This window comes from Exophiala mesophila, assembly GCF_000836275.1.
Source record: "Exophiala mesophila strain CBS 40295 unplaced genomic scaffold supercont1.3, whole genome shotgun sequence".
Classification (NCBI taxonomy): Eukaryota; Fungi; Ascomycota; class Eurotiomycetes; order Chaetothyriales; family Herpotrichiellaceae; genus Exophiala; species Exophiala mesophila.
In genome coordinates, this window is record NW_015622506.1 from 2,669,453 (window position 1) to 2,693,740 (window position 24,288).

The following is a 24,288-nucleotide window of genomic DNA, read 5'->3' on the forward strand; positions in this document are numbered from 1 at the left end:
ATGTGATGTCATGTGACAACAATGACAACATCTCCTTCCTTCAATCACGACATAAAATGTAGGAGCCTTAAAGCGGCAAACAGGCGAATGATAAGAGTCACGGTACTGGACAATCAAGGGCACCGTGTCAGCCCAAATGTACAACAAAGCGGTGTGCTAGAAACAAACAATTCCTCAAAAGTCCCTCCAGTTGACTTCTTCTTGTGTTACTACAGTTTCTCGAGTTTTATTCCTTCAAAAAGCTGTGGTGACCCCATTGCTCTGCTGCTCATAAGTTTTAAAATATCTAGGTATCTTCCACCTTGACTTGGGACAAGGCTGGCACAGAGTCACTCTCACATCTCAGGAAACGTGCATGAGATCGAAGAGTCGGACTTTCATGCTGGCCTTTTAAAACTTGAGTCGTTTCTGTCCTTAAGTTCATCTGATCTGGTACGCACTCCGTCGTCACTTGCTCTCGTGAGCAACAGCCATGTGCCGTTTTCTGGTCAGTATCAGTATTGCTCATCCAAGGTATCTCCTCGACTCATTCTAACAAGAGTTCAGGTCTACAAAGGCTCATCACCAATTGTTCTATCAAAGCTGGTCACAGAGCCCTCTCATAGCATATTGACTCAGTCTTACGACAGTCGACTTCGTCTTGACTCGAGACGACCTGTCAATGGCGATGGATTCGGCATTGGCTGGTACACGTCGCCAGAGTTAGGCCCAGACCCTTGCATATTTACGTCGACGTTACCGGCCTGGAATTGCGTCAATCTCGAACGAATTGCTCCCAAGATTGCTTCTCATCTGATCTTTGCCCACGTTCGGGCCACCACGGAAGGTTCCTTGGCGGAGAACAATTGCCATCCTTTCCAGCACAGTACCCTCATGTGGATGCACAACGGCAATATTGGAGCATGGAAATACGTCAAACGACCCTTGTCCGACTCCCTTGCCGACAAGTGGTTTCTTGGCGTCAAGGGTGGTACAGATTCTGAGTGGGCATTCGCCTTGTTCCTTGACACTCTGGAGCAAGAAGGTGTCGATCCAAGCTCCGAGCCTGAGGGAGGCTTCGACACCAAAGTCCTAAGACGAGCGATGAAGAAGACCATCGCCAAGATCAATGCCTTTGTTAAAGCCGTTCCTGCCCACCACCATCTTGCTCAAGTCGAAACCAGGAGTCTACTCAACTTTGCCGTCACGGATGGTCACTCAGTGATCGTCACAAGGTACGTGAGCAGTAAGACGGATGCGGCTGCTAGTCTGTACTACTCATCTGGTACCGCCTGGGTGGAAGGCAATGCCAAGGGACAGTTCAAGATGGAACGACGAGATAAGGCATCCGATGTGGTGTTAGTGGCAAGCGAGCCCTTAACCTTCGAACGTCACAACTGGTTGTCCGTACCCACCAACACGATTGTAACGATCTGCAAGCAAACGGTGTTTGTCAGGCCTATCAAAGATGAGTTCTACGACGATGATCCTTCCACCGAGAGATCCACTGGCTTTGCCAGATCCAAGGGTTTGGTGTCGAAAGCTCCCGGAGGCGGCGCCGTCACTCCAACATCAATAGGGACCACGCCCTCTCAAACGCCAGCAGCTATTGCAGATATTCCACCGGAAAAGGGCTTCTTGGTTAAGGAAAGCCTCGACCACTTCCAAAACAAATTAGCGGACCTGCATTTGGAAACTCCTAAACCTAATGGGGCGACCCACGGCAATCACACATCGGTGACAGTGTGAATTCTTACCACCATTTTGTATGAGATGATATGGAATTGAAATTGTGACCATGGGAATGGAATGATAGGCACGCATTCGAGACAGGTGCTGCGCCCATCGGTGTTACAAAAAAGAAAATCAGGGGCAAGGAACGAAGGCAGCGAGGCGTCTCGGAGGACCAACAGAATAAAACAGTGCATGGGTAGTATCATGAACCATATCTATTGCCCTTCTCAATCATCGCCTTTAAAATCAGCATGTCTAAAGTACTTCATCCCCACCCAGGCGACAACCACCCATACCCATGCCATGACACACGTCAGGACCAGCAGGGCCGGATAATAGCCTACAATGGGCAAGGTAGGATCATCCTCAAGTTCTGGGGGGGCGTAAGGGGTCTCGCCAACATCCCAGGCCCAAGACCATACTCCAAAGCAAGAGCCCATGCCGACGACAAAGACCAGCCATGTAACGACGAGGATAACATAACCCCAGAAGGCTGTCTCAGAATAATCCCATCCTTCATCGGCAGGAGGTGTGCCAGCCATCGACTCTGGGGCCGAGGCGAGCGGTGACCGGGCTCGTGACCCAAACATGCGACGGACCGGGTCTTGAATGGGGAAATATGAATCGCCAAAGGATGTAGTTGAGGGGATCTGACGGAGTAACGGCATTCGCGGAAGGACCAAATCTTCGTCATCGGTCGAGGCATCGGTTGGAACGGTCGGACTGATGAGGGAAGCAGCAGAGGACGCTGGATCGACAGAGGCAATACTACTGCGAATCGAGGGGATGGACACCCTAGAAAGCGTTCGAAACGGCCACGATGGTGGTGAATCGGGAGATACGGGACTTGACAGGTCGGCACTCGCGCGTGGAGTTAGAGCTTGTTCCTGCAGTGGCGTCTGCACTGGTGTCGCGTTTGCACTCGACAATGGTGATTTCTTCATCCCAGAGGATTTTCCATCTCTTCCTTTTCCCAGTACCGTCTTTCGCAGGGATCCTTTTCTCCTTCGTTTTCCATGGGCTTGAGCTTCGGCCATCGCGCTTCGACCACCGGAGAGTGGCAGGCCGCCACCGTTGCCGGCTGTTGCACCTCCACTTGCGTCCACGGCTTCTTTGGTGGTCCCATCTCCTCTGCCTTGGTCACTCGTCGTACGTAAAAAGCTCAACCTTGAAAGGATGCTTCCAGAGACGGATCGCTTGTGACTGGGTGCCCCATCGCGTCTTTTGGACTTTGTTGGTGTGACACCATCTTTATCCTTGACGTCCTTCTCTTGACTACTAACTTCTTCGTCGATGCGCGGGAATGGAGTTATTTTGTTATCGGAGGTTTCGGAGGATCCCTTTCTCGACCGGGGCATGGCAGGTACTACGTCGCATGTGACGCATGGTTGAATGACTGAAGAGATCGTGCTGCGATAGTATAGCACGAGTCTTGCAGTCTTGGACTGGCGTGAAACTTGTTGCTAGAATTCCAAAGAGTGAAGTCGTGTTGCAATGTTGGGTGAACACTCCCCCGTTGTGGTAATACGGCGAAGTCAATAGACCACGAGACGCCGTGATCTGGATCAATGAACTGAGTGACCAGTGACTGAATGCTCGTAGTCTTCGGCCCTGGATTAGACGAACGATCAAAGAGGATAATGTTCTCTGGGTAGATGCACGTCGATCTGGATGCATCAAAGCCCACCGGTGGTCAGATGGAGGGCATCATGCATGCATACATCCCGGAGCTGACAGAGTCGAGATCGATTCAGCGTCAATGATCCATTCTCCCCAGAACCCCGAACATGTGGGGTAGTGGGCTTGCCAAGCTTCGAAGCATTCTTTGCAAGGCGTCTTAGGCGCGTTGTGTACTGACTCGTGTAGTCCGAGGGGTCGTTGAGGCTTGTTTTTGGTTGTCCTCGGCTTGGTCTATTGGGTGTATTGTGTGGTCCGAAAGGTTGTTAAGGTAGGGCGAGGGGAGGTATAAGTACCAGGCCTCAGGGTCGCTAAAAGCACCGAATCATGGTCTGATCGAATTGAGGAGTGACAGCAAGCGTTCAAGGTCCTCCCAACATCCAACATCATGGACAAGTTACTAAAGAAGACACTCAAGACCAAGCGGGGCTACACTTATACCTACTATACCACGCCTGGTGGAGAGTCAAGCACGTCGACGCCAGCCCTGTTCTTCGTCCATGGCTTCCCTGACAGTGCTCATTTATGGAAGAATGTCATTGCCAACCTCTCCCATCTTCCAAATAAGATTGTTGCCCCGGATAGTTTAGGTTATGTTGGAACAGATAAACCCACAGACATTTCCGAGTATAACCATAAGGGACAAGCAAACGACCTCGCAGATATTATCGCGGCAGAAAACATCCAGTCCACGATTATCATCGGCCATGACTGGGGCTCGGCCATTGTTCAACGTACCTATCTCCACCACCCAGACTTGTTTTCTGCTATGATTTTGCTCAATGTACATTACATGCCGCCCAGTCACCAGAAGTTCGATCTGGACCTTATGAACAACCTGATGACGACGGCATATGGGTACCCGGCCTATGCATACTGGGAGTTGTTTGGCGCCGAGGATGGCGCCCAGATCATCAACGCCAATCTCGAGAAAATGTATGAAGTTTTGCACGGCGACGTCCCCGACTGGATGCTCAAAATGTTCTGCGTGAAAGGGGGCATGAAAAATTACCTCCTGGGCAATGAACGGGTGCCGTTGAAGGAGTATGCCCAGCGCCCCGAATGGAAGGATGCCTTCATGAAGCAGTTCGAGAAGGACGGGTTCGACGCGCCGCTCAGGATGTACAAGGCCACAATCAGAAACTGCCACACTGAGGGCGATCAAGAGCTCTTGGAACAAAGTCTTGTGATTCAAAAGCCTGTCTTATTCATCGGCTGTACAGGTGACGTTGTGTGCCGTATCGACTACGGTGATGCCCCAAAGAAGGCAGGACTGTTACCAGACCTTGAAGAGGTGATTATCGAGGCTGAGCATTGGGTGCCTATGCAAAAGCCTGAAGAGGTTGCAAACCACATTAAGAACTTTGTGCAGAAAAGATTCCCGTCTGGGGCCAAAATATAGAGCATGGAGCAGAATTAACGAACTTAAGAGGAGATTCATGCCTAAAACGAAGGCATTCCAAATTTCTCAGAAACTATCACTTCCAGCTCGGAACATTGATGCATTTATCGTCTCCGACGTGGCTCATAAAGACCAAGATTTAACAAACAAGATTTGGTAAAGCGGATGGAATGAGATCGCTTTATGCAGGTGTCGGATGGAAAACATGTCCCAATGCGTCGGTGACATTCCTTCCAACCAAGAGATAGATTGGTCATAGCCTCCCTTCAGCTTGCATTTCTCTTGTTTTTGAGATTGGTCGTGAGTACTATCCAATCTACTCCGTATGAGCCCTCGTTCTCTTCCTCGGCTAACTGTATATAGCCCCCACACGCCGCTTTTTCCCCTGAAAATTAGGAGGCTTATAATGAGTGCTCTTGTACGACTTTCCACGGACATTAATCAAATCACGCACCCATGTACAGACAGCTTTTCTGGGTTTCTACGTGGCACGAGTTATTGGAAATGCACCATCCAATCCGACGTGAGAGAATAATTCCTCACTTGCGCCTGCCTTGTAAGTGTTGAGTTGCAATGTCGCACCTGCCATTTTGTAGCACATTTCTTGTGGGGAAGGAACGCTCTCTTTCCCCTCCAGCCGTTAACGACATCACCGACTTCAACGACATCTTCCCTTCGCTTTCATCCTCCTGCTCGTTAGCCACCAGAACTCGAGATGGCCATCTCAATCAATTCAAAGACTTGGCTCAATTAACAAAAGCTCCCTTGTTTCCCCTCAACCATTCCTTGTCAAACCGGCCTGACATTACGAGCGTGCGACGCAACGCATTCTTAGATTCAAACGGATGCCCCTCGGTCCCATGCACCTTGCCATAACCTCGAGCCGCGATAGCTGCCGTACGGGCCGGAATGCTCTACAGGTCATCAGCAACCATTGATCGTCTTCTCTTTACCTGACTGCCCCGGCAGCTAGGAAGCCATGGGAGCAAGAAGTTGGGCCTGCGTGCCTACGTTGATGGTTGCAACAGCATTGCGTATGTAAAAATTTGATATGACTCTGCCCATCCCTTCTTATGACGCTTATCACTTCCAGTTCTCTTCTCCTTTTCCTGGTCTCCAAACCTCGTACTGACCACAACCACCACAAAGATGGTGTCGACTCCTTTCCTTACAACCCTCCTTGCAGTTCTCAGTCCACACAAACATAACCGTGTCTATGCGAATGAGTTCACTTCTTCCCCTCCAGTGTACCCTAGCCCCCCTAGTCGTGGTCTGGGATGGGAATGGGCATTCACCCAAGCATCCTATTTCGTCGCCAATCTGACTCTCGAGGAGAAGGCTCAGATAGTGACAGGTACTCCCGGCCCCTGTGTTGGCAACATTGGCGCTATCCCAAGACTTGGTTTTGACGGTATCTGTATGCAAGATGGCCCCTTGGGGATACGATTGGCTACTTATGCCTCAGCCTTCCCTGCGGGTCTCACAGCTGCCGCTTCTTGGGATCGTGGTCTCATTTTTGCCAGAGGAGATTACCTGGGTGATGAATTCAGACGCAAAGGCAGTCACGTCCTTCTAGGCCCAGTTGTTGGCCCGCTAGGCAGGATTGCCTATGCTGGTCGCAACTGGGAAGGCTTCTCACCAGATCCTTATCTGACTGGCGAGGCAGCAGCACAAACCATCATGGGAATCCAGAGGAATGGAGTGCAAGCCAGCTTGAAACACTTCATCGCCAATGAGCAAGAGACGCAGCGACTGCCAACTACCTCGAGGAACGGCACGACCATCGAGTCTCTTTCTTCGAACATTGACGATCGCACCATGCATGAGCTTTATCTGTGGCCATTTGCGAATGGAGTTCGAGTAGGGGTGTCCTCCATCATGTGCTCATACAATCGTATCAACTCGTCCTACGGGTGCCAAAACTCGAAGAATCTCAACGGCCTTCTCAAGACTGAGCTTGGCTTTCAAGGTTATGTCGTGTCGGACTGGGGAGCAACCCACGCAGGGGTCGACGCTGTCAATGCTGGTCTAGATATGGACATGCCTGGTAAGAGATTTGAATTCACATTCTCCAAGTTGATTCTAATAGCAATCACCAGGAAGCATCGGCTGGAATGCCAATATTTCGATGTTTGGGGGCAATTTGACCCGAGCTGTAATCAACGGTTCTCTTCCAATATCTCGCATCGACGACATGGTACAGCGAGTTATGACTCCATATTTCTTTCTTCGTCAACAACATTACCCACCGATCGATGGACGATCGCCTCTATTAAATAATGGAAACCTTCCTCCTTGGCGACATCGTTTCAACCTAGGTCCACCTGACATCGACGTCCGCGACGGTCATGCCGACCTAATTCGCGAGCTCGGCTCCGCTGGAACAGTCCTTCTCAAAAATCATAATAATACGTTGCCCCTGCATGCACCCAGAACAATTGGTGTCTTCGGAAATGATGCTGGTGACCTGGTCGACGGGGTGTACTTCTCAGGTGGATCCTACGATCAGCCCTACGGTTATGGTAAGTATCGTCTAGAAAGATTCTAAACACAACATCTGTTGGTCTGCTCCCTAACGATTCATCATAGAATATGGTACCTTACCGGTTGGTGGAGGTAGCGGTGCAGCCCGTCTTCCAAACCTGATCACTCCTTTGGAAGCCATCAAGCTCAGAGCTGCTAGAGATGGTACCTCTGTACAGTATCTTCTGAACAACACGCTCATAACTGAATCCTCGCTTTCAATTTCCCGACCAGATGGTCTGACATACATTGTCCCTGTTCCCGAGGTCTGTTTAGTGTTCTTGAAGACTTATGCCTCCGAGGGGGTGGACAGACACGACCTTGAAGCCGATTGGAACAGCAATTCGGTGGTCAATACCGTCGCCGCATATTGCAACAATACAGTGGTTGTTACCCATTCAGCGGGCATCAATGATATGCCATGGGCAAATAACCCCAACGTGACTGCCATTCTGGCTGCTCATCTACCTGGTGAACAGTCAGGGAACTCCATCGTCGACATTCTTTATGGGAATGTTAATCCAAGCGGAAAGCTTCCTTACACCATCGCCTTGAATGCCACGGACTACGATTTTGCACGTCTGACAAACTCTACCCGGCTCCAGGAGACTGAAGATCCTAATGCCTGGCAATCTGACTTCAGCGAAGGCCTTCTTATCGACTATCGCCACTTTGATTACTACAACAAATCCGTCCGGTTTGAATTTGGATTTGGTCTATCATATACATCATTCGAACTTTCTGACTTAGTTGTCCAAAACATTCTTCCGGAACGTGAAATCACAGCTTTGCCTGCCGCAGCGCCCGTCGGACCTGGCGGTAATGACAATCTATGGGCGAATCTCTACCTTGTGAATGCAACCGTCACCAATCTGGGGAACGTCTCTGGTGCATGTGTGTCGCAGCTGTATCTTGGTCTCCCTCAGATCCCGGGTGAGCAGCCCACACCGATCAACGTCCTACGCGGTTTTGAAAAGACCTATCTTAGACGTGGAGAAAGCCAAACCGTTCAATTTTGGTTGAAACGACGGGATCTCAGCTACTGGAATTCGACCATCCAAAATTGGGTGATTCCTGCAGGAGAGATCATTGTGAGGGCGGGATTCAGCAGCCGAGACATACAGATGCAGAGCATCATCTCACCGATAAGAGGCCGGCCATTCGCAGAGTAGGGAGACATGGGCAGTCGGCCAGTTTCCAAGGACATGACGCAGTGCACGTATAAGAGCTGAAGCAGAACTACTACAAGCATTAATTCAGAATCATATATTTGATCGTTAGCGACAGTGATGTTCTGCTGGGGAAAGTGATTGATCCATTCGACTCGAGATGTTTGAGTGGCAGTCACCAGAGGTCGTCAAGTCTCTGGAGAGGAGATCGACTGGACATCAAGGATCCCACGGCCCCTGTGCCCTCCTCCCGCTCAGACACTCTGCGGGCAGGCCGAGCTCGCTGACGAGGAAAACATCTTCATGTCTAACACCAAACTTGGATTCTAGATAGACACCAGGCTCACTGGTGAATGTCATGCCTGGCAGCAAACGTGCGTGGGTATTTCCTTTGTTCAAGTACGGTGACTCGTGAGCCTTGATGCCAATGCCGTGGCCCACGCGGTGTGTGAATTGGTCACCGTAGCCAGCAGCGGAGATGACATCACGAGCAGCCACGTCGACATCTGCGGCGGCATGGGCTGGCGTCATGGCGAGAATACTGGCATCTTGAGCAGCGAGGACGAGGTTCCATATTTCGAGTTTGAGGGTGTGGAGATTGCCGAGGTCAGAGTGTTCTAGGTTTTGCTCTGGCGTTGACGATGATACTTGTCCAGAAGAACTAGAAGACGATTCTTTGAAAGATAGGAAGTCGACGAGGTCCATGAGCCAGGTATACCAACATCGTCTTCGCCGTATAGACGACCGTGCTGGCCCATCGATGAAGAAACTTCTTGATATATCCGAGGAATACCCCATGAAATGAGCCCTAATAACCCATTAGTCAAGAAGCAAAACGGAGCAGCTTTATGACCCTCCTCTCAACACGAGAAAAAAAGAAGAAAAGGATATACTAACCCAACATCAATCAACACCATCGTATCATAACCCAAGATCATATCTCCCGTCACCGTCCCACCGTGCGGCAAAGCGGCATTCTCATCGAAGAGAACAATATTGAAGAACAGCGAGAACCCAACTGAAAGTAAAGCATTGTTCAATATCATTGTGACTTGATCTTCTGTCAGACCGGGGACTAGACCTAGAGGATGTCAATGGTATGACAAACACATGTAAAGCAAGAAGCACTCACATGGTCTCATTTGTCTCACTGCCTCGACAGTACCGGTATTCACTGCACGGAGGAGTTCGATTTCAGCTGATGTTTTTCTTTGTTTGACACTTTCGACTTGATGATTTAGACCAACGGTCTCAAAGCCAGCGGTGGACAAGCCTCGAACTATAAAGTCGCGGATTTCCTCATCTACCATCACCGTCACCTTGACGTCGGAGATGTTGCGGAATGTAGTGTTGCGAAGGACTTGGTATGGATTCTCATCTTCTTCCCAGACGATGATGTCGAGGTCCATATCCAGTCCCTTAGGAACCACGCCCACAGCAGGAGCAGGAGCAGCAGCAGCAGCCCTCCCCTCCCCCTCCCTCGTCATCGATCGAAACGGCATCCCCAACATCCTCACCCTATCCTCTTCGAAATGCGGCGCGAGAAAACTAGTCCTAGCAAGTATTTGACCGCTCTCGGCATCAACGTCAGGCTGCACAACCATCAGAAACGGTCGTTCTTCCGGTTCCCATGGCTCCCAATCCGTCTGGCTGATGTTGGCGTAGTATTGGAAACTATAGCCTGGTTCGAGAATGAAGGCGTCGATGTTGGATTCATGCAGTGCTTCAGCTAGGCGATTGCGTCGCTGGGTGAATTCTTCTAAGGTGATTGGAAGTGCGGTGTCGAGGAATGAAGAATGCTGGTGGAGGTTATGGATTGTGCATTTTTGGATGGCGTGGATAGCGTCGTGGTGGTGCTGGTGGTGGGAAGAATGGGTTGTTGAGGATGGTAGGAGACTCTATATTTTGTCGATACATGAATCTCAAATATTCGTAATGAAGTGAAATCAAATCAAATCATTGATGGAACGTGTAGCTTATAAGTCATGGATACATGGTGTGTCGTCGGTGGTAGTGGTGTGCAACATTAGAGAATAAAATATCCACTTACCAAGACCTGCTGCGTTCCCAGTGCTAGCAGTCCTATGATCGCCAGCCATAGGAATTTCAGTCTGCGGGATCGTGCTAAAAGAAAAGTCCTGACAAAGGAGATGTCGTCGTCGATGTCGGTGGGAATCTGGTCGATGCCATCTTCGACTTGTTTCATACTGTTGCCCCACTGCAGCAGGAATCTAACTGACGCTGGTTGGAGTGAGATATGGTTAATGAGCCACTTGATATATTGCAGGATAGTGGGACTGCATTCAGAAACTATATGACGGCCCTTCGAGGTGTTCCAATGTTTTGGAAGAAGGTCGGCCGTACATCATTTGTGATGTTGGAAATGGTAAGATGTAATATCATTAAAATCAAAGGTGGAGAAGCTAAACTCGCATTTCCCCAGAGCCTTGTCCGCTCCAGTGAACGGAAATACCATCTCCGCAATGAATGCTTCATGTTGTGAGGATAAGACTGTAGTAAAAAGTGTTTGCGTTGTGTTTATATATTGACAGGTCTATTCTACAATCTAAAGAGGAGGTAATGACTCTCTACAGACTGGGCACACCAGCCTCAGGTTCATCCATCCTTCAAGACAGTCGGCGTGGAAAATATGTCTGCAGGGCGTCACCATATAGTTTCTCTGCTCCAGCCATGTGGCTCCAGTCCCTCTGCCAATGATCCCCCCTGGCTCGGCCTTGAGAATCACGGGAACATCAATCTCGTTCATGCAAATGGCGCAATCAAACACCTTGCGAGTCTTGTCATCTTTGTCTTTGGCCTCGGACGCCGAAGCTAGCAAACCAATTGACATTCCGTTGGCTTCAACATCGTCTTCGCGTAGGATCGGATGATAGTTATAAGCTGGTGGGCACCACGACTCGCGCACAAGAAGCCGAGGGCCCAGAAACTGTTGACTTGCCAGGAGCGCGACTTGAATCCATAGCCACCCAAGTAGAACGAATGCCGTCCTCGGACTGGTGTCAATTGCTAGTAGATTGTTGTCGGCAAAGTACCAGTACAAGACTGGTACTGCGCGAAGAACACTGATGCCGATGACGTACTCCCAGCTTAGTGCTTTTCGGCAGTTTCGCATCACATTTCGATAGATTTGCGGCCACCAAAAGGAGAAATATGCAAAAACGAGAAAATTGGCATACATCGATCTTAACGTCCTTGGCCACGACATGGCCCACAGGGAAAAGAACATGAGCATGACTAGCGAGAAGTAAAATCGACTGTAGATGGCCGCAAAAGATGCTCGAGTACTCGGAATCTCGGGCTGGAAAGGCGAGTCTTGATCAGATGGAATGATGATGGGGACAGCACCGGTCGGTCGAGGAGCCACTACCGGTAAGGGGAGCCCAGCGGGCGCGTTGGGATTTGTTGGAGCAGTTGAAGCCTGGGTGGGAAATGTTCCAGGAACGGATTGATTGGTGGTACCAGGTGTGACTGGTCCTTCTGAAGTCGGGTTTACGGGTAATGGAGTAGTGTTTGTTGCTGGAGCTGTAGGTCGAGCCGGAGATGGAGCCGCAGCTGCCCTTCTCTGTCTCTCTTGCTCAGCTCTGGCTGGCTCGCCGACCTGGATGGTCCAGATATCAAAGACAAATTTGACTTCAAGGAAAGCGACATGGATGCAAGCCAAGAATGCCGCAGAGGCAATGATCAAGAATGCAGCCTCGTCAATCATAAGCAAAGCAATCAATGCGAATAACAGGAGGCCATCTCCAAGGGCCGCAATGACAATACCTTGATATGCGATTCGACTTCTGGTAGAAGGTGTGGACGCTTTCTCCATCTGTCGTTTGAGCAGAGAAATTTGTAAACCTAGGATGGTGACAAAGGCAAAAACGAGACGTTGTGCGAGAGTCCAGTATGCTTCGACTTTGGGGCCATAAACGGAGTCGGACTCGAGGACGTAACCGCAGTCAGGGGAGAAGATTACAGCGGAAAAGGCGAGTGGCGGTGGTTGGCCTATAGGAGCGCCTTGGGGCGCTTGGAGCTCGGTTTCGACTTGATGCAGAAAAGTCCTTGTCTGTTCAGCGTCCAGCCCTTGGAAGCCTTGTGGCCTTGGTTGCAGCCAAACAATGAGCTCACACTGCGGCGCAAACGCGAGACCATCATTCATATCTTCAAAGGTTCTATCCCAGATCTTGTGGACGGTCTGATTCATGACTTCAATAGATGCATTGAAACCGTCAGGCGTAAGGGCAAAATGAGGCAAGGCGAAAAAGGCATTAAACTTTGAGCTTGTGGTTGACATGATGACTTGTCCAGATGGAAGATGTACGCCCTGAACCCGGGCTTGCCATCCATTCCCTGGGGCAGATGGGGTCCAGATGGACAAGTCGGCTCTAATGGCGGCAGTTTCGTGACTACCAATATGATTGGAATCAAACAACGTCATGCTCAACTCTCCATTGACTTCGGTGATGTTCCTCTCAAATATCGGAGTCATGTATTCCTTACGAGGATCGAGCGCGGTAAGATTGAGGCCTGAAGCTGGGATAGGAGCAACCCGTCTAGTAAAGTCGCCTCGGATTTCGCCAGTGATCTGCTCATAGACCGGCCGGTCGCTGATTGGATCCTGGCCGCTCCAGATGGCCTGAAATTGCTTCCTGGTAGCATCTTGAACTGCAGCGAGGGAGTTCCACTGATAGTGATCGCCTTCTCGGAAGCCGCTGAGATTGAGGTAGCGATGAGCTTCTGGGTTGAATTGACCGTAAGTGGTATTGGTCAACACACTGAGTTGTGCCTGGCGCCTTTCTTTGATGGACTCATTGCTGAGAATGAACCTCCGACGGGCAGGTTGATCGGGGGTGAGGAAGATGAAAAGCAGTAGAATTATTAAGACGACGACACGTGGACCTTCCATCCAGGGTTCTACCTTGTTCTCCCGCTCCAACGACTCACCGTGGAGACATGGAGATGACACGAGGGGTTCTGCCTCTTTCTCGACTCAGATGAGGAGAGAAAATTAATGATAAGAGATGATGATATAAAGAATGCATTGACGTTGATGCCGTCGCAAGGAAGTCACGACACTGACATCCAGGGCAGGCGCGGACCAAGGTTCTTGCCGATTTGTGATTCTGGCCAATCGGAGAAGGAGCGGGGGGCAACAACAACGGAAGGCTGACGGCAGCCACCACCAACACCACCGCCACTACCAACCCTCAAGGTCCTCGATTCAATTGCTCGACGTTACGAGACTGCGACTCTCCTTTGATTCCAATCTTCTATGCGCATCATGAGCCCATCGATATAATCACTCGAAGAAGACGTGGTCTAACCACATTCCATTCTCTTGCCATGGCCAACAACATGCCCATTCCTCTGCCTCCGCGCACCCCGACTCCACCCCCTGACGAACCCTCTTCTCCCGCTAAACAAATTCCGGCCTTTGACCCAGAAGCACCATTCGACACAAATACACTATCGCCTCATCACGCCGACCCTCTCTTCATGGCAAACCCTGCTTCTTATTTCTCCCCTTCGACGCCCGAAAGACAGTCTACAACCTCAGGAGGCAATTATGGTGACAGCGGCCCCTTCAACTTCCAGCCCTCAACTCTGGCAAAATCCCCCGTTATCAAGTCGGTTAGTGGTCCCAATGTTACTCTTTTCCCACCTCAACAGCATATGGTCTCTCCCATGACTCCTGGCTGGACAAAGAATAGGATTGCTAACTTGAGATTTTCATCACGTCAGAATATTGGTCAACGAAGAGGCCACAAATATAAACACAGCAGTGTCTCCCACCAGATCTTCCTCGAACCGCCTCCCCGTGCTCCTCAAGCACTTCCGACCTCTCTTCCTGTGCCCACCTTTGCCGAATGCCGGGCGAGTATGACGACCGACCAAAACATCCGATTTTATTGGAGCATATGCCACATGTTGGTGGCAGGATATACGGCATGGAACGCTCATGGCTCGGCTGCAATGGAGGCACTCTCACATTTGATCTTCTACGATTCGCTTGGGGCTTTATTGTGCGTCTTTGTCGAAGTTCTCTCAAACTTCGAGGTCTGGGGCAGATCCAGCCTACGCCACCCTTTTGGGCTACAACGAATGGAGGTCATAGCAGGCTTCGCATTATCTGTCCTGCTCATCTTCTTCGGCTTCGACCTCATCTCACACAATGCCAAACATGCCTTGGAAGGCATTGGGCACGAGCCTCACCATCCCCATCAACATGAGAGAGTGTCGGCGGGCACAGTGGATTTGGCAGCGGTGCTGGCGCTGGTTTCCACCTTGATATCGGCGGTAGGACTTCAAAACCACGCCCGCATCGGTAAGGCCATGCGTTTTGCTGCCATGGACAGTTTGCCCTCCCTTCTCAGCAACCCCTCCCATTTACTCACCCTCTCATGCTCGGCCACCATCTTGATCCTACCCCTGGTGTCGTTGCACACGTACGAATGGATCGATAAGGTGCTTTCCATCAGCATCGCCTTGAGCATGCTGATACTCGGGGTGCAACTCGGGCGAAATGTGGGGGCCATGCTTTTGATGTCACTGCCCAAGTCGGACAACCTTGACGAGGTGCTACAAGCCATTGATGCGGAGCCACTGGTGTGCAGCATCGAGCAAGCCAAGTTCTGGCAAGCACACTACGGAATGGGCATGGCCAACTTGAGGCTCCGGGTGGTGGGGAGTGATGAGAGCTTGGTCAAATTACGAGAGCGGATTGCCAGTATGATCCGGAACAGACTTAGTGGAGGGTACGGTATGGGAAGTAGTGGGCAAAAATGGGAAGTCAATGTTCAGTTCCGCCGGGACGCAGAGACGGCCATGTCGGCTAGCCACAGTCATTTTACCTCACCACCGGCTTGGGGGCCGTAGCCCAATGCTGGCTTTTCTTTTTGAGAAACGCTACGGCTATCACGAAGTTTTGTTACAGGGTTATGATGATGATTGTATAAACAGTATGTACATATACGACTATGAGGCCGGAGGGTCAGTGCGACAAAAGGCATGCAGAAGCGTATGTTCATTAGTATAGTTGAGCCTGGAGATGATTCTTGGACCCTCCTCTTTGTTAAAAATACATCTTTTCACTTTTTCAGCTTCTCGACGGTCATCGTAGCCTGGCCTAGGATGGCACCGGTGAATTTAGCCACCTCTGAAGCACCCAGCTCTTCACACTTTGTCCTAACGACAGACAACAACTTCTCGGCCTCCTCACGAGTGGCCTTTCGCTGGCGCCTCTTGTTAGCCATCATCAATTCGACCTTCTTCCCTTTTTCGAGGAAAGACTCCATCTGTTTCATCTTAATTTCCAGGTCGGTAGGGGCAATCGCCCAGTTCAATTCCAACTGTTTGGGCTTTTTCCTCTTCTGCTCTGAAGCCTGTTTACGGGCCAGATCTCTCTTCGCCGTGACCTCACGGACCAGTTCGTTGCGGGTGACGATCCGGACGACGGCAAACTCCCGCGGATCGTCGACCGGTGTCATCTGCTGGACGAAATGTGTGGTGCGGTCAATCCCGGACAACACATACCCTAGAGGTTGCGGCTCCGACAGACCCTTGTTGTCCGGGAGCTTGAGCTGCACCTCGGGTGTGCTGATAGCTTCGTTTAATGTGAATTCTGCGAGTCTATCGTCGATGCTTGCAAGTTCTGGTAGCGGCCGCCGCGGAGGGGCTGCGGAGTGGTGAGGACTGCTGTGGAAGGGTCGCCGTCTTGGGAACGGTGATGTCTGTGAAGGACATTGTTGCGGTGTCCTGACGAGGAGGGTAGTTCGAGGGCATGGTGAGTGAGATGTAGTGCTGGGATGCGTACTGCGCAGGAACCACTGCGAGAAGATAGATGTGCGACGCATCGAGGGAGAGAGGGAAGGGAGGGAGATGGTGCGGGCGGTTTAGAGGTTGTGGGGAGGGTAGTTGAGCGAGTTGGACATTAAGTATTCGGGTAATGTAAGGGTTGTGATGTTGATTTGTAGGTGTCGTGGTCTCATTGTTTGACCGCAGTTTCTTTGTATAGCTAGTGAGCCCTGGATAAAAAGTTGCGATGAACGATGAACGAGGCTGAACTGCGGGTGAATGCCGAAGATTTGCCGTTCACAAGGCTGGGCATCATTCATTCTCGCTTTGCCAAGTATCAGGGTATACATACTGACATTGTAGCACGGATGGTACAAATCTACATACATATTTTACTCACCATAGAATCAAAAAGGATCATTGAGATTGTAATAAGCAATAAACTCAGAGGTTCTCACTAAGCTTGAATCTACCCAGCTTGTTGGGACTCGCCATCAAAGGCTCAAAGCATAGTTGTGAGCGAGTATACACATCCAGACTACACCCCTAGCCTTCCATGGGTTGTAAGGGGTGACTATATTGCACTGTCAGGCGGAAGAGGACTATCGAAGCCCCTTGACAAGGACTTGCATGCTAATTACAAAATATCCCTGAAGAGTTGTCACCGTAGCTGCCATCTTCCAGACGTCCAAGAGCACTGATGCACTGTGCATGATGGTGGCTTGCAAATGCGATCGAGACCGAAGTCGAGCACGAGCTTTCTCCAGCCGTACCAGATGTTTAAAGGGCTAGAACATGGAATTGCTTGAAACTGAGGCTTTTTAACCTCTACGCTCGTATTGACAGCTCATGAGCATTGGGTAGAGTTATGCTAGTCACGTAAGGAAGGACTTGTTCCGACGTAGAGCCAGCGGCTAGTGACGAGCTGTTGATTTGCATTTGAGGGAGCATCGTCCCAGGGGCGATCAAAGACAGAAAGTCTGATCATATATTCAGGACATGAGGCGGAAAAGCCAGGCAAGCCTAATGGGATTTCAACCGATGGACATTGCAACATAATTCACATGCGTGATGGACGAAGTACGATTGGTGGGCAGCACAGGCCTCCAGGCCACCAACAATTGGAGAGATTGGGGGGCAGCTCCTTTTGACGTTAGGTGCTAGTGGTGCCCTGTGGTGCCTGTGGGCCCCGTGGCTGGGCTTCGTCATCATGAAGCAGGGGATGTAACGAGGCGAAGCTTTTGATTAAGCTGTAGATGTGGCGCCCTTACGATCTTCTACCCGATGGACTCGGCTACTTGGAAGCACAGGCCATGGCTTAGCACGGAGATGCCAAAGAAAATGTCCATGCTACAGCCCACAGGAAGCACAGGAAGCATGAAGTGGAAGCAGAAAAGTAAGTCGTACATACGCGTACCTACCAAAACTTTGCCCTCGGGCCTTCCTTCGAGGCGAATAAGCAAAGAAAAAGGGTGAGTCTCGAGTTGGGTTGTTACACTCAAGACGCGTTCGTTCGGTTCCTTCCTGCCTTTAAACATCTCTACCTGCGCTTCTTCAGACTTCAGTTCTCATCTTTTTCTTTCCCTTGTTCCCACGTCTTTTTCTTCCTCAATTGGCTTGCCACGGCACACAAGACTTTAAACGTTCTCACCCAAAAATTAGCTCCGGCTTCAGCACAGACCGAAAAGCTGTCGCCTGTCGTGTCATGACATTTGACGTGTTAGAAGAGACTCACCGAATCTCCACCTGAGATACCAGCCCGCCAGTCTTTGCAGAACGTCGTATCTGATCTCTCTGTACGAGGGCATGCAAAATTTGCTCCTTTTCAATGCTCATTATAACCATTTCGTGAGCCTGCTGACTCTCTTTGCTAGTATACGACTATGATACCACCCTATTGCTCCAGCATGTCATTCTTTCTTGCTACTTTTCTGCCTTGATATTTGAACTTACACAGATTCTTTTCGTTATACAGCCATGCCTCGTTTGTCTTTGCGCCCAGCAGATGACTCGGGCTTTCATCGCTCTTTCTCTCTGATCCTTGCCTCCAGACGTGCCTTGGCTCTCGTCCTGCCTATTTTGCTACTGACTTTGTTATACTCACACTCCTTCAGAACAGAGCCAACGGTGAGTTTTTGAGGTATAAACTATTACAGCCCCAGCTAATACAGCCCCTTTAACGCTAGGCTTGGTCCAACAACAATTCCGAGTCTCCTGTTGAACTCCAACAGCCAAATGATACCATCAATGACGATGCCAATTATGAACATCAAGCCGCCTTCCGCACCATCACGGTCCAGGGTTACGATAACAATGCCATGCCTGGAGGTGAAGGGCGTGGAGACCTTCAGTGTGATGTCCTAACACACACCAACGAAGTCCAAGTTGAGGATTCATTCCACCTGCAAGAGAATTTGCTTGAAATCGCCAGCAGCTTGGACGGCCACCCGCTGGTCGACTATCCTACCGCAATGATCAAGGGCGAAAAAATGTCAATCCAGGAAATCGTCTCCTCCTCCTGGGATCGCCTTGCCACTGCTTGCTCCTTCCTCCCTGATCGGAGTGTCCATCTATGTATCTCAAGAATCATCTTTCATCCCCTTCGACCCAAAGATCATTGCCGCATCAATTTCCTCCATGCTCGCATCTTCAGTCAGGATTGGGAACCACTCGATGGTTACCGTCTCACCTGGAAAGAGCATGAGGTCACGTTTCCGAAGATATTTGATACCAACACTGAGTTCAAGTTGGGTGGCGAGCTCTTCGGGCCTGAAGATGCAAGAATCATCATTGAAGATGTTCCAGACGCGGAACCTGTCATTGTCTTCAACATGAAGTCCTCCCAATCAGATTGGAAAAGAGCTATGTGGATCTTCCGACCATTCTCTGGCCATTCAACCATTCTCACTATTCGAGGAACTCTCGAACGTCCCAAGAAGGAGAAAAACTGGACTCCCCTGTTCATCAGGGATCCTGATCAAACTCCTTCGGATAAACGGCCTCCAAGCAAATACCTTTATTTTGTTTGGAAATTCGAACCCCTGACGGTTCTGAAATGTCACCTACTGACCGGAATGTGCGATGTTGTCTTCGAACAACAAGTCGACGACAATTTCATCAGTTATCATGAAATTAGCTCCAGCACCCTGCGTGGAGGCACAGAGTTCGTTCCTATACCGCGTTCCCTCTCCTCGTCCTGGTGGTCCCGTTACCATGACCCTCATGTGCAAGCCTTTATCTCCTTCCCTCGAACCCACGTCGAGGGTGCAGGTGGCTGCCGACAGCCATCGTATCGACCCGAGATAGCCGTTCTGGTCACCAACACCACCGATTTCTACTTGACTTATATCTCCGATCCTCTCGATTTTGGGCCGGACACCGTCATGAACGCCGAGCAGCTATCGGATTCTTGCGGCAAGGGTCGAATCATGATCGCCAACAGCATTGCTCGCTGGGACCTGCAGGAGTCCAAATCGGGCAGCCGCGAACGGACCGATGTCATGACTCTGACACTCTCGGTTGATGATTCCACAGTGCAAGTCATGCGGGTGGCGGGCATCTATCAGTTTTTGCAAAGCCTGCCGTCACTTGACTTTTACTTCTCACGCAGCCCAAAGGTTTACGGCAGCAAGAAGACGTTTCCTCAGATTGCCACCTCGGCGACTCGTGGAGAATTTGCTGAGTTGGTACGTACTACCGATCCATTTGAACGGGCGTCCGCAGTCGGCTTGGACCTGCGGGCTTGTGCCGAAGAGGCGGCCGAGGTGTATACTGAAGAGAACGCTGCGCCTCATGATAAGGAGGGAAGCAATGACCTGGATCTACTCGAGAAAAAAGGAGGACGGCATAAGAGGCGACACATCCGACGGATAGACGTTCCCACTCGGAGGTATTGAGTCGGTGCCAGTGGGCAGAAGTTTGGTGCCTCTACTTAGCACCAACAGGGGCTGGATTTTACGCCAACAGAAGTTCGATGAATGTCATGACACAATACCACGTATAGAAGATAGATGGAGTCTAGATTGCAGAATTGAGACAGTTATGGCACATGTGGCATGACTCGTATACGAGCGTGTTTTAGCTATTTTGCATGCTAGCCAGTTACTATCGACCTTTTGAAGATTGAACTGCCGCCTCGAAACATTGTGATCCACTTAGAGTTTTGATCTTGCCGAGCGTTGGCTCCATGCACGCCTATAAGACAAAGAAGATATACATCAGCCTTGGATCGAAAATCGAAAGGGCGACACGCGGAGGAGATACAGGCCAGCTTACCATTGACACAGGCGCCGGACAACAGAACGAGGGCAACCAAAGGCATAGATGTATGGATGGATGGATGGATGGATGTCAGGAAGCAAGAGGAAATGCCTACCTCGACCGACCAAAACTAGGAGGAGCGGCGGGCTTGTTATCGAGGACTTCCTCAATCTCCTTGAGAACGGCAGCGTCGAGCTTCGGTAGCAGTTTAATGGCGGCGAGATTGTCGACGATCTGGTCGACTTTTGTCGCGCCGAGAATGACAGTGCTGACGTTAGGGTTGCTGGCAGCCCAAGCCAACGCCAGTTGGGTAGTGTTGCCTCCCAGTCGCTCAGCGATCTTAGTCAACTTCCTGACCTTTTCAATCTTCGCCTTGCCCTCTGGCTGTTGCAACGAGTCGACAGTACTGCCGAAAAAGTCGCGATGGTTGGCGAAGCGCGAACCCTCGGGAATACCGTCGTTGTACTTGCCGGTCAACAGACCAGACGCCAACGGCGACCAGATGGTCGTGCCGTACTTGTATTCCTGGAACAGAGGCGCATATTCGACTTCGAACCGCTCTCGATGGAAGGCATTGTATTGCGGCTGTTCGGCGATGGGTGCAATCAGGTTATATTTCTCGGCAATCAACGTCGCTTCGGTGATTTGCTGTGCTGACCATTCCGACGTGCCCCAGTAATATGCTAGGTTGAGGTTGCGAATCACCTGGGTGAATCCCTCGACGATTTCTTTCATGGGAGTTGCGTAGTCGGGTCGGTGGGCGAGAACAATGTCCACGTATGGTTGTTGGAGTCGTTCGAGGGAGCTCTTCAGTCCTTCGACTACGTGCTTGCGTGATAGACCTCGCGTGTTGGGCTCTTTACGCCCAGTGCCGAAGAAGATCTTGGTCGATAGAACGTACTCGTCCCGTGGCCAGTCGAGTTCTTTCAGGGCTTGACCCATTTCAATTTCGGATTCGCCGTTGGCATAGGTCTGGGTGAAAGGAAAGGGAGAGGGTTTAGTCCAGCCTCGTTGGTTGGGTATGTGTGCTTGGTTTAGTGGAGGGGGTTGCATTCTTACCTCGGCAGTATCGAAGAAGTTCACTCCATGATCCCAAGCTGTCTGCATGATTCTGTGTGCAACGTGGGATTAGAATAGAGTTTGACATTGATATGCATCAACGACCATGTCGAAGTCTCAAGAAGGTCTGGTCCAGCTTGTGAGTGTTGAAGGAATGTTCAAACAACTTACTCCTTGACAATTTTGCCCTTTTGGGTACCACCATAAGTGAGCCAGCCACCTAGAAGGCAAGAGCGAGGCCGTTAGTGGATTACCAATCACGGTGAAGAAACATCTTGAGGAGATGGTGAAATTGGGAGGTAAGGTATGCAACACACCTAGCGAGAAGACCGAGACCTTTAGACCAGTTGGACCTAGGTGTCGGAACACCTGTAAGAAAGGCTGTTAGTAGAGATTCATGGAAAGTTCATCTTTGATAGAGGCAAGGTATCTGTACCATGTCCTTTGGATCGAATGCTGTCTTGACAGGCATGTTTGGATGCTTTACTTCAAAAGGTAGGATTCGAAATAGGTAGGACTACGAGGTTATGGTTGGAAATGTATCGACAAGGAAATGAAGGTGACAATTGAGAGTCAACAGAAGTAGTTGATATTGGGGGAATGAAAACTTGAAAAGCAGAGAGTTGAGGAGTCAGTTGCTCATTGAGGTAGCGATTGCGCAAGTGCTGCTGCGGGGCGGGGCAGGGCATTTCTCTATGCGGCAGCTGCTATCATATCATCATCAACACGTACTTGACTTGACCCCGACTTAGAACACGGGCCGAGGGTGGATGGAGTAGTCTGGTCGTCTCAGCGTCGATTGATTTGGAGAGCTGCACTTTGGCTCGAGTTATTACAGTAAACTTAGTTGATTAGCTTAAGGTGCCTAGGTACCTGTTATAGCGTATAGCACACCCTCCAAGTTTATTCTACTTGGGCACTGAGGGTTCCCAACAGCCTGAACGAGTCTTATGAGGCAAGTGCGAGTTAGGAGCTACTAGCAAGTCACAACAATATATGTGGTATGAGACATTGTCGGGCTGCTTCTCACTTCTCATTTCCCTATTATCTATTCATGACCTCATTTTGGCGGTGGCAAACGACCTCTGTATCATGTCATAGAGGATAAAAAAGAGGGGGGAGATTCTTTGGCGAGATTCTGGAGGTGGGAGTTTTGTCCGGCCCCACCAAAATTTGCAATTAGTCATGAGGAATGTCGACTACGGAGTAAGTACAGCATCTGAAGGCAAGAACAAAGGGCAGCAGGTACGAAGTACAGCACGGTGTCCACAGCGTGACCTGCTAACAGGGCAGGTGCCCCGCAGTGCCCAAGAGACTGATTCACCACCGTTTCCGGTGTCTGGATTATTGTATTTCCAGCCGAGTCACTCCTTCCCTGAACCTCACTTCATATCCTCAACTCTCCAACACATCTGCTCGACGACTGACTGCCTTTATACAGTACTACCCATCTTCCTCCTCTCATGATCTTAAAATTAGGTCCTCATCAGGACCATCCACACCATTTCCATGCCTCCGAATTGTGCATCATGCGACCGTCTAAATTATGTGGCTGAGGTAGCCCTTTGTCTGTTGACATCACCAAACAAAGACATCATAACAGACCCTGCTCGTGATCAGGCCATGTCGACGCATGCGGGTCTCAATGCAGCCTCTTCTATCATCTGCGTTGGATTTTTCTGCATCATCAAACGTTTCCTGTTCTTCCTCTCCTTAGAATTCGTCTCCTAATATTGTTCGTTTTGACTTGACGACACTGGCTGCAGTGCCTCGATCGCTTTCCAGAACCTTCTCGTCAACGATGCGGTCTCTTCTCCTGATCTTCTCCTGCCTGGTCCTCGGCACCATTGCCCAGTCGACTGACGTGCCTGAAGATCTCCAGGTCTTATATGGCCACCCGCCAGATCCCAATGACCCTAACTATGTTCATTACGAATCACCTGCAGCGCCCCCCAGCAACTTAACCAAACGAGAAGATGAGATGTTCATTCATATCTGCTCTGAAATAAACTGGGGCGGCGAATGCAAGAATGAAAAGTTCCAACCAGAAAAATGTATCCCCTTCAAAGTGGGCAGCAAGTCTTCAATGGGGGCAAGTACAAATCTGTTGTGTTCATCTCCACTGTCTTACTAACGAACTTCAGCCTGACCATGGCATCCAATGCAAGTTGTTCTTCAACAAGCAATGCTTTTTCGTGCCTGCTGAAGTATATTCCATGACTGATGGTGCCATGACGTACCCTGGAGTGGAAAATATCGAGACCTACTACAAGACTCTAAATAATCCCTTGTCCTATAAATGCAGATTGTGTCCAAAGGGTGCCACATGGTGAGTCGATCCTCTCTTCATGCATTGCATAAAGCTGACATCGGTCACTATTTAGTGAAGATAACAAAGGTCCCGTCTGGCGAACGTCGGTCAAAAAGCGTGGTTATGGTCCTGGTAAAAACGGCCAATGCACCCTATTTGGTGACACTAGACCACAACAAACAAACTGTGTCACTAGTTTGAATCCAATTGTGAGAGCCAGTCCGTCTGGTTTGAATCCAGTTGTGAGAGTGAGCCCTTCGGCCAAGTGAATGTAATTTGCACAGAGGTCAAAGGCCAAATGAAACTGTACCGGCGATGAACCCTGGAGATTGGTATACAATAAGAGTGGGGTCCTTGAGTTAAAGTACCTAGGT

The 24,288-nt window shown here is 50.1% G+C and overlaps 10 protein-coding genes across 12 annotated transcripts; 5 read left to right on the plus strand and 5 right to left on the minus strand.

The window, feature by feature from the left end:
- The first annotated feature begins 90 nt into the window (after positions 1 to 90).
- On the plus strand, positions 91 to 1,943 carry PV10_04546 (uncharacterized protein). Its single transcript, XM_016369112.1, has 2 exons — positions 91 to 487; positions 547 to 1,943. Exons 1-2 carry the CDS (start codon positions 473 to 475, stop codon positions 1,726 to 1,728), a joined length of 1,197 nt encoding a protein of 398 aa, XP_016224900.1. The 5' UTR covers positions 91 to 472; the 3' UTR covers positions 1,729 to 1,943.
- PV10_04547 (uncharacterized protein) lies at positions 1,885 to 3,151 on the minus strand. The gene has a single exon (XM_016369113.1). The coding sequence runs from the start codon at positions 3,069 to 3,071 to the stop codon at positions 1,941 to 1,943; it is 1,131 nt and encodes a 376-aa protein (XP_016224901.1). The 5' UTR covers positions 3,072 to 3,151; the 3' UTR covers positions 1,885 to 1,940.
- A 2,440-nt stretch (positions 3,152 to 5,591) lies between these two features.
- Positions 5,592 to 8,907, plus strand: PV10_04548 (uncharacterized protein). Its single transcript, XM_016369114.1, has 4 exons — positions 5,592 to 5,826; positions 5,886 to 6,839; positions 6,892 to 7,314; positions 7,382 to 8,907. Exons 1-4 carry the CDS (start codon positions 5,772 to 5,774, stop codon positions 8,485 to 8,487), a joined length of 2,538 nt encoding a protein of 845 aa, XP_016224902.1. The 5' UTR covers positions 5,592 to 5,771; the 3' UTR covers positions 8,488 to 8,907.
- Positions 8,704 to 10,690, minus strand: PV10_04549 (uncharacterized protein; the record flags this gene model as incomplete). Its single annotated transcript, XM_016369115.1, has 4 exons — positions 8,704 to 9,292; positions 9,382 to 9,565; positions 9,617 to 10,382; positions 10,535 to 10,690. The coding sequence occupies 4 exons, from the start codon at positions 10,688 to 10,690 to the stop codon at positions 8,704 to 8,706; spliced, it is 1,695 nt and encodes a 564-aa protein (XP_016224903.1).
- A 306-nt stretch (positions 10,691 to 10,996) lies between these two features.
- Positions 10,997 to 13,484, minus strand: PV10_04550 (uncharacterized protein). Its single transcript, XM_016369116.1, has one exon. The coding sequence runs from the start codon at positions 13,394 to 13,396 to the stop codon at positions 11,051 to 11,053; it is 2,346 nt and encodes a 781-aa protein (XP_016224904.1). The 5' UTR covers positions 13,397 to 13,484; the 3' UTR covers positions 10,997 to 11,050.
- Positions 13,485 to 13,733: 249 nt separating this feature from the next.
- On the plus strand, positions 13,734 to 15,589 carry PV10_04551 (uncharacterized protein). The gene is made up of 2 exons (XM_016369117.1): positions 13,734 to 14,121; positions 14,233 to 15,589. Exons 1-2 carry the CDS (start codon positions 13,834 to 13,836, stop codon positions 15,364 to 15,366), a joined length of 1,422 nt encoding a protein of 473 aa, XP_016224905.1. The 5' UTR covers positions 13,734 to 13,833; the 3' UTR covers positions 15,367 to 15,589.
- On the minus strand, positions 15,579 to 16,272 carry PV10_04552 (uncharacterized protein; the record flags this gene model as incomplete). The annotated part of the gene is made up of 2 exons (XM_016369118.1): positions 15,579 to 16,203; positions 16,232 to 16,272. The coding sequence occupies 2 exons, from the start codon at positions 16,270 to 16,272 to the stop codon at positions 15,579 to 15,581; spliced, it is 666 nt and encodes a 221-aa protein (XP_016224906.1).
- Positions 16,273 to 17,876: 1,604 nt separating this feature from the next.
- On the plus strand, positions 17,877 to 20,385 carry PV10_04553 (uncharacterized protein). Its single transcript, XM_016369119.1, has 2 exons — positions 17,877 to 18,411; positions 18,471 to 20,385. Exons 1-2 carry the CDS (start codon positions 18,262 to 18,264, stop codon positions 20,178 to 20,180), a joined length of 1,860 nt encoding a protein of 619 aa, XP_016224907.1. The 5' UTR covers positions 17,877 to 18,261; the 3' UTR covers positions 20,181 to 20,385.
- PV10_04554 lies at positions 20,279 to 22,266 on the minus strand. 3 transcript variants are annotated; one of them, XM_016369121.1, is made up of 6 exons: positions 22,040 to 22,266; positions 21,921 to 21,972; positions 21,775 to 21,823; positions 21,604 to 21,655; positions 20,660 to 21,516; positions 20,279 to 20,478 (listed from the first exon to the last, which is right to left on the minus strand). In XM_016369121.1, exons 1-6 carry the CDS (start codon positions 22,073 to 22,075, stop codon positions 20,439 to 20,441), a joined length of 1,086 nt encoding a protein of 361 aa, XP_016224909.1. In that variant the 5' UTR covers positions 22,076 to 22,266; the 3' UTR covers positions 20,279 to 20,438. The 3 variants fall into 3 exon arrangements, with proteins under 3 accessions (XP_016224909.1, XP_016224910.1, XP_016224908.1); XM_016369122.1 differs by having other exon boundaries at positions 20,560 to 21,516; XM_016369120.1 differs by having other exon boundaries at positions 20,560 to 21,655.
- Positions 22,267 to 23,404: 1,138 nt separating this feature from the next.
- Positions 23,405 to 24,183, plus strand: PV10_04555 (uncharacterized protein; the record flags this gene model as incomplete). The annotated part of the gene is made up of 3 exons (XM_016369123.1): positions 23,405 to 23,695; positions 23,748 to 23,932; positions 23,988 to 24,183. The coding sequence occupies 3 exons, from the start codon at positions 23,405 to 23,407 to the stop codon at positions 24,181 to 24,183; spliced, it is 672 nt and encodes a 223-aa protein (XP_016224911.1).
- Between the last annotated feature and the right edge of the window lie 105 nt (positions 24,184 to 24,288).

Excerpts from the sequence above, each read along its gene's own strand:
- PV10_04547 (XM_016369113.1), bottom strand. The coding sequence starts at position 3,071 with ATGCCCCGGTCGAGAAAGGGATCCTCCGAAACCTCCGATAACAAAATA.
- PV10_04548 (XM_016369114.1), top strand. The coding sequence starts at position 5,772 with ATGGGAGCAAGAAGTTGGGCCTGCGTGCCTACGTTGATGGTTGCAACA. Across the intron at positions 5,827-5,885 it reads GATGGTTGCAACAGCATTGC|TTCTCTTCTCCTTTTCCTGG; the intron begins GTATGTAAAAAT and ends TATCACTTCCAG. Across the intron at positions 6,840-6,891 it reads TCTAGATATGGACATGCCTG|GAAGCATCGGCTGGAATGCC; the intron begins GTAAGAGATTTG and ends AGCAATCACCAG.
- PV10_04550 (XM_016369116.1), bottom strand. The coding sequence starts at position 13,396 with ATGGAAGGTCCACGTGTCGTCGTCTTAATAATTCTACTGCTTTTCATC.
- PV10_04551 (XM_016369117.1), top strand. The coding sequence starts at position 13,834 with ATGGCCAACAACATGCCCATTCCTCTGCCTCCGCGCACCCCGACTCCA. Across the intron at positions 14,122-14,232 it reads AATCCCCCGTTATCAAGTCG|AATATTGGTCAACGAAGAGG; the intron begins GTTAGTGGTCCC and ends TCATCACGTCAG.
- PV10_04553 (XM_016369119.1), top strand. The coding sequence starts at position 18,262 with ATGCCTCGTTTGTCTTTGCGCCCAGCAGATGACTCGGGCTTTCATCGC. Across the intron at positions 18,412-18,470 it reads CCTTCAGAACAGAGCCAACG|GCTTGGTCCAACAACAATTC; the intron begins GTGAGTTTTTGA and ends CTTTAACGCTAG.
- PV10_04554 (XM_016369120.1), bottom strand. The coding sequence starts at position 22,075 with ATGCCTGTCAAGACAGCATTCGATCCAAAGGACATG. Across the intron at positions 21,973-22,039 it reads CATTCGATCCAAAGGACATG|GTGTTCCGACACCTAGGTCC; the intron begins GTACAGATACCT and ends CCTTTCTTACAG. Across the intron at positions 21,824-21,920 it reads GGTCTCGGTCTTCTCGCTAG|GTGGCTGGCTCACTTATGGT; the intron begins GTGTGTTGCATA and ends CTTGCCTTCTAG.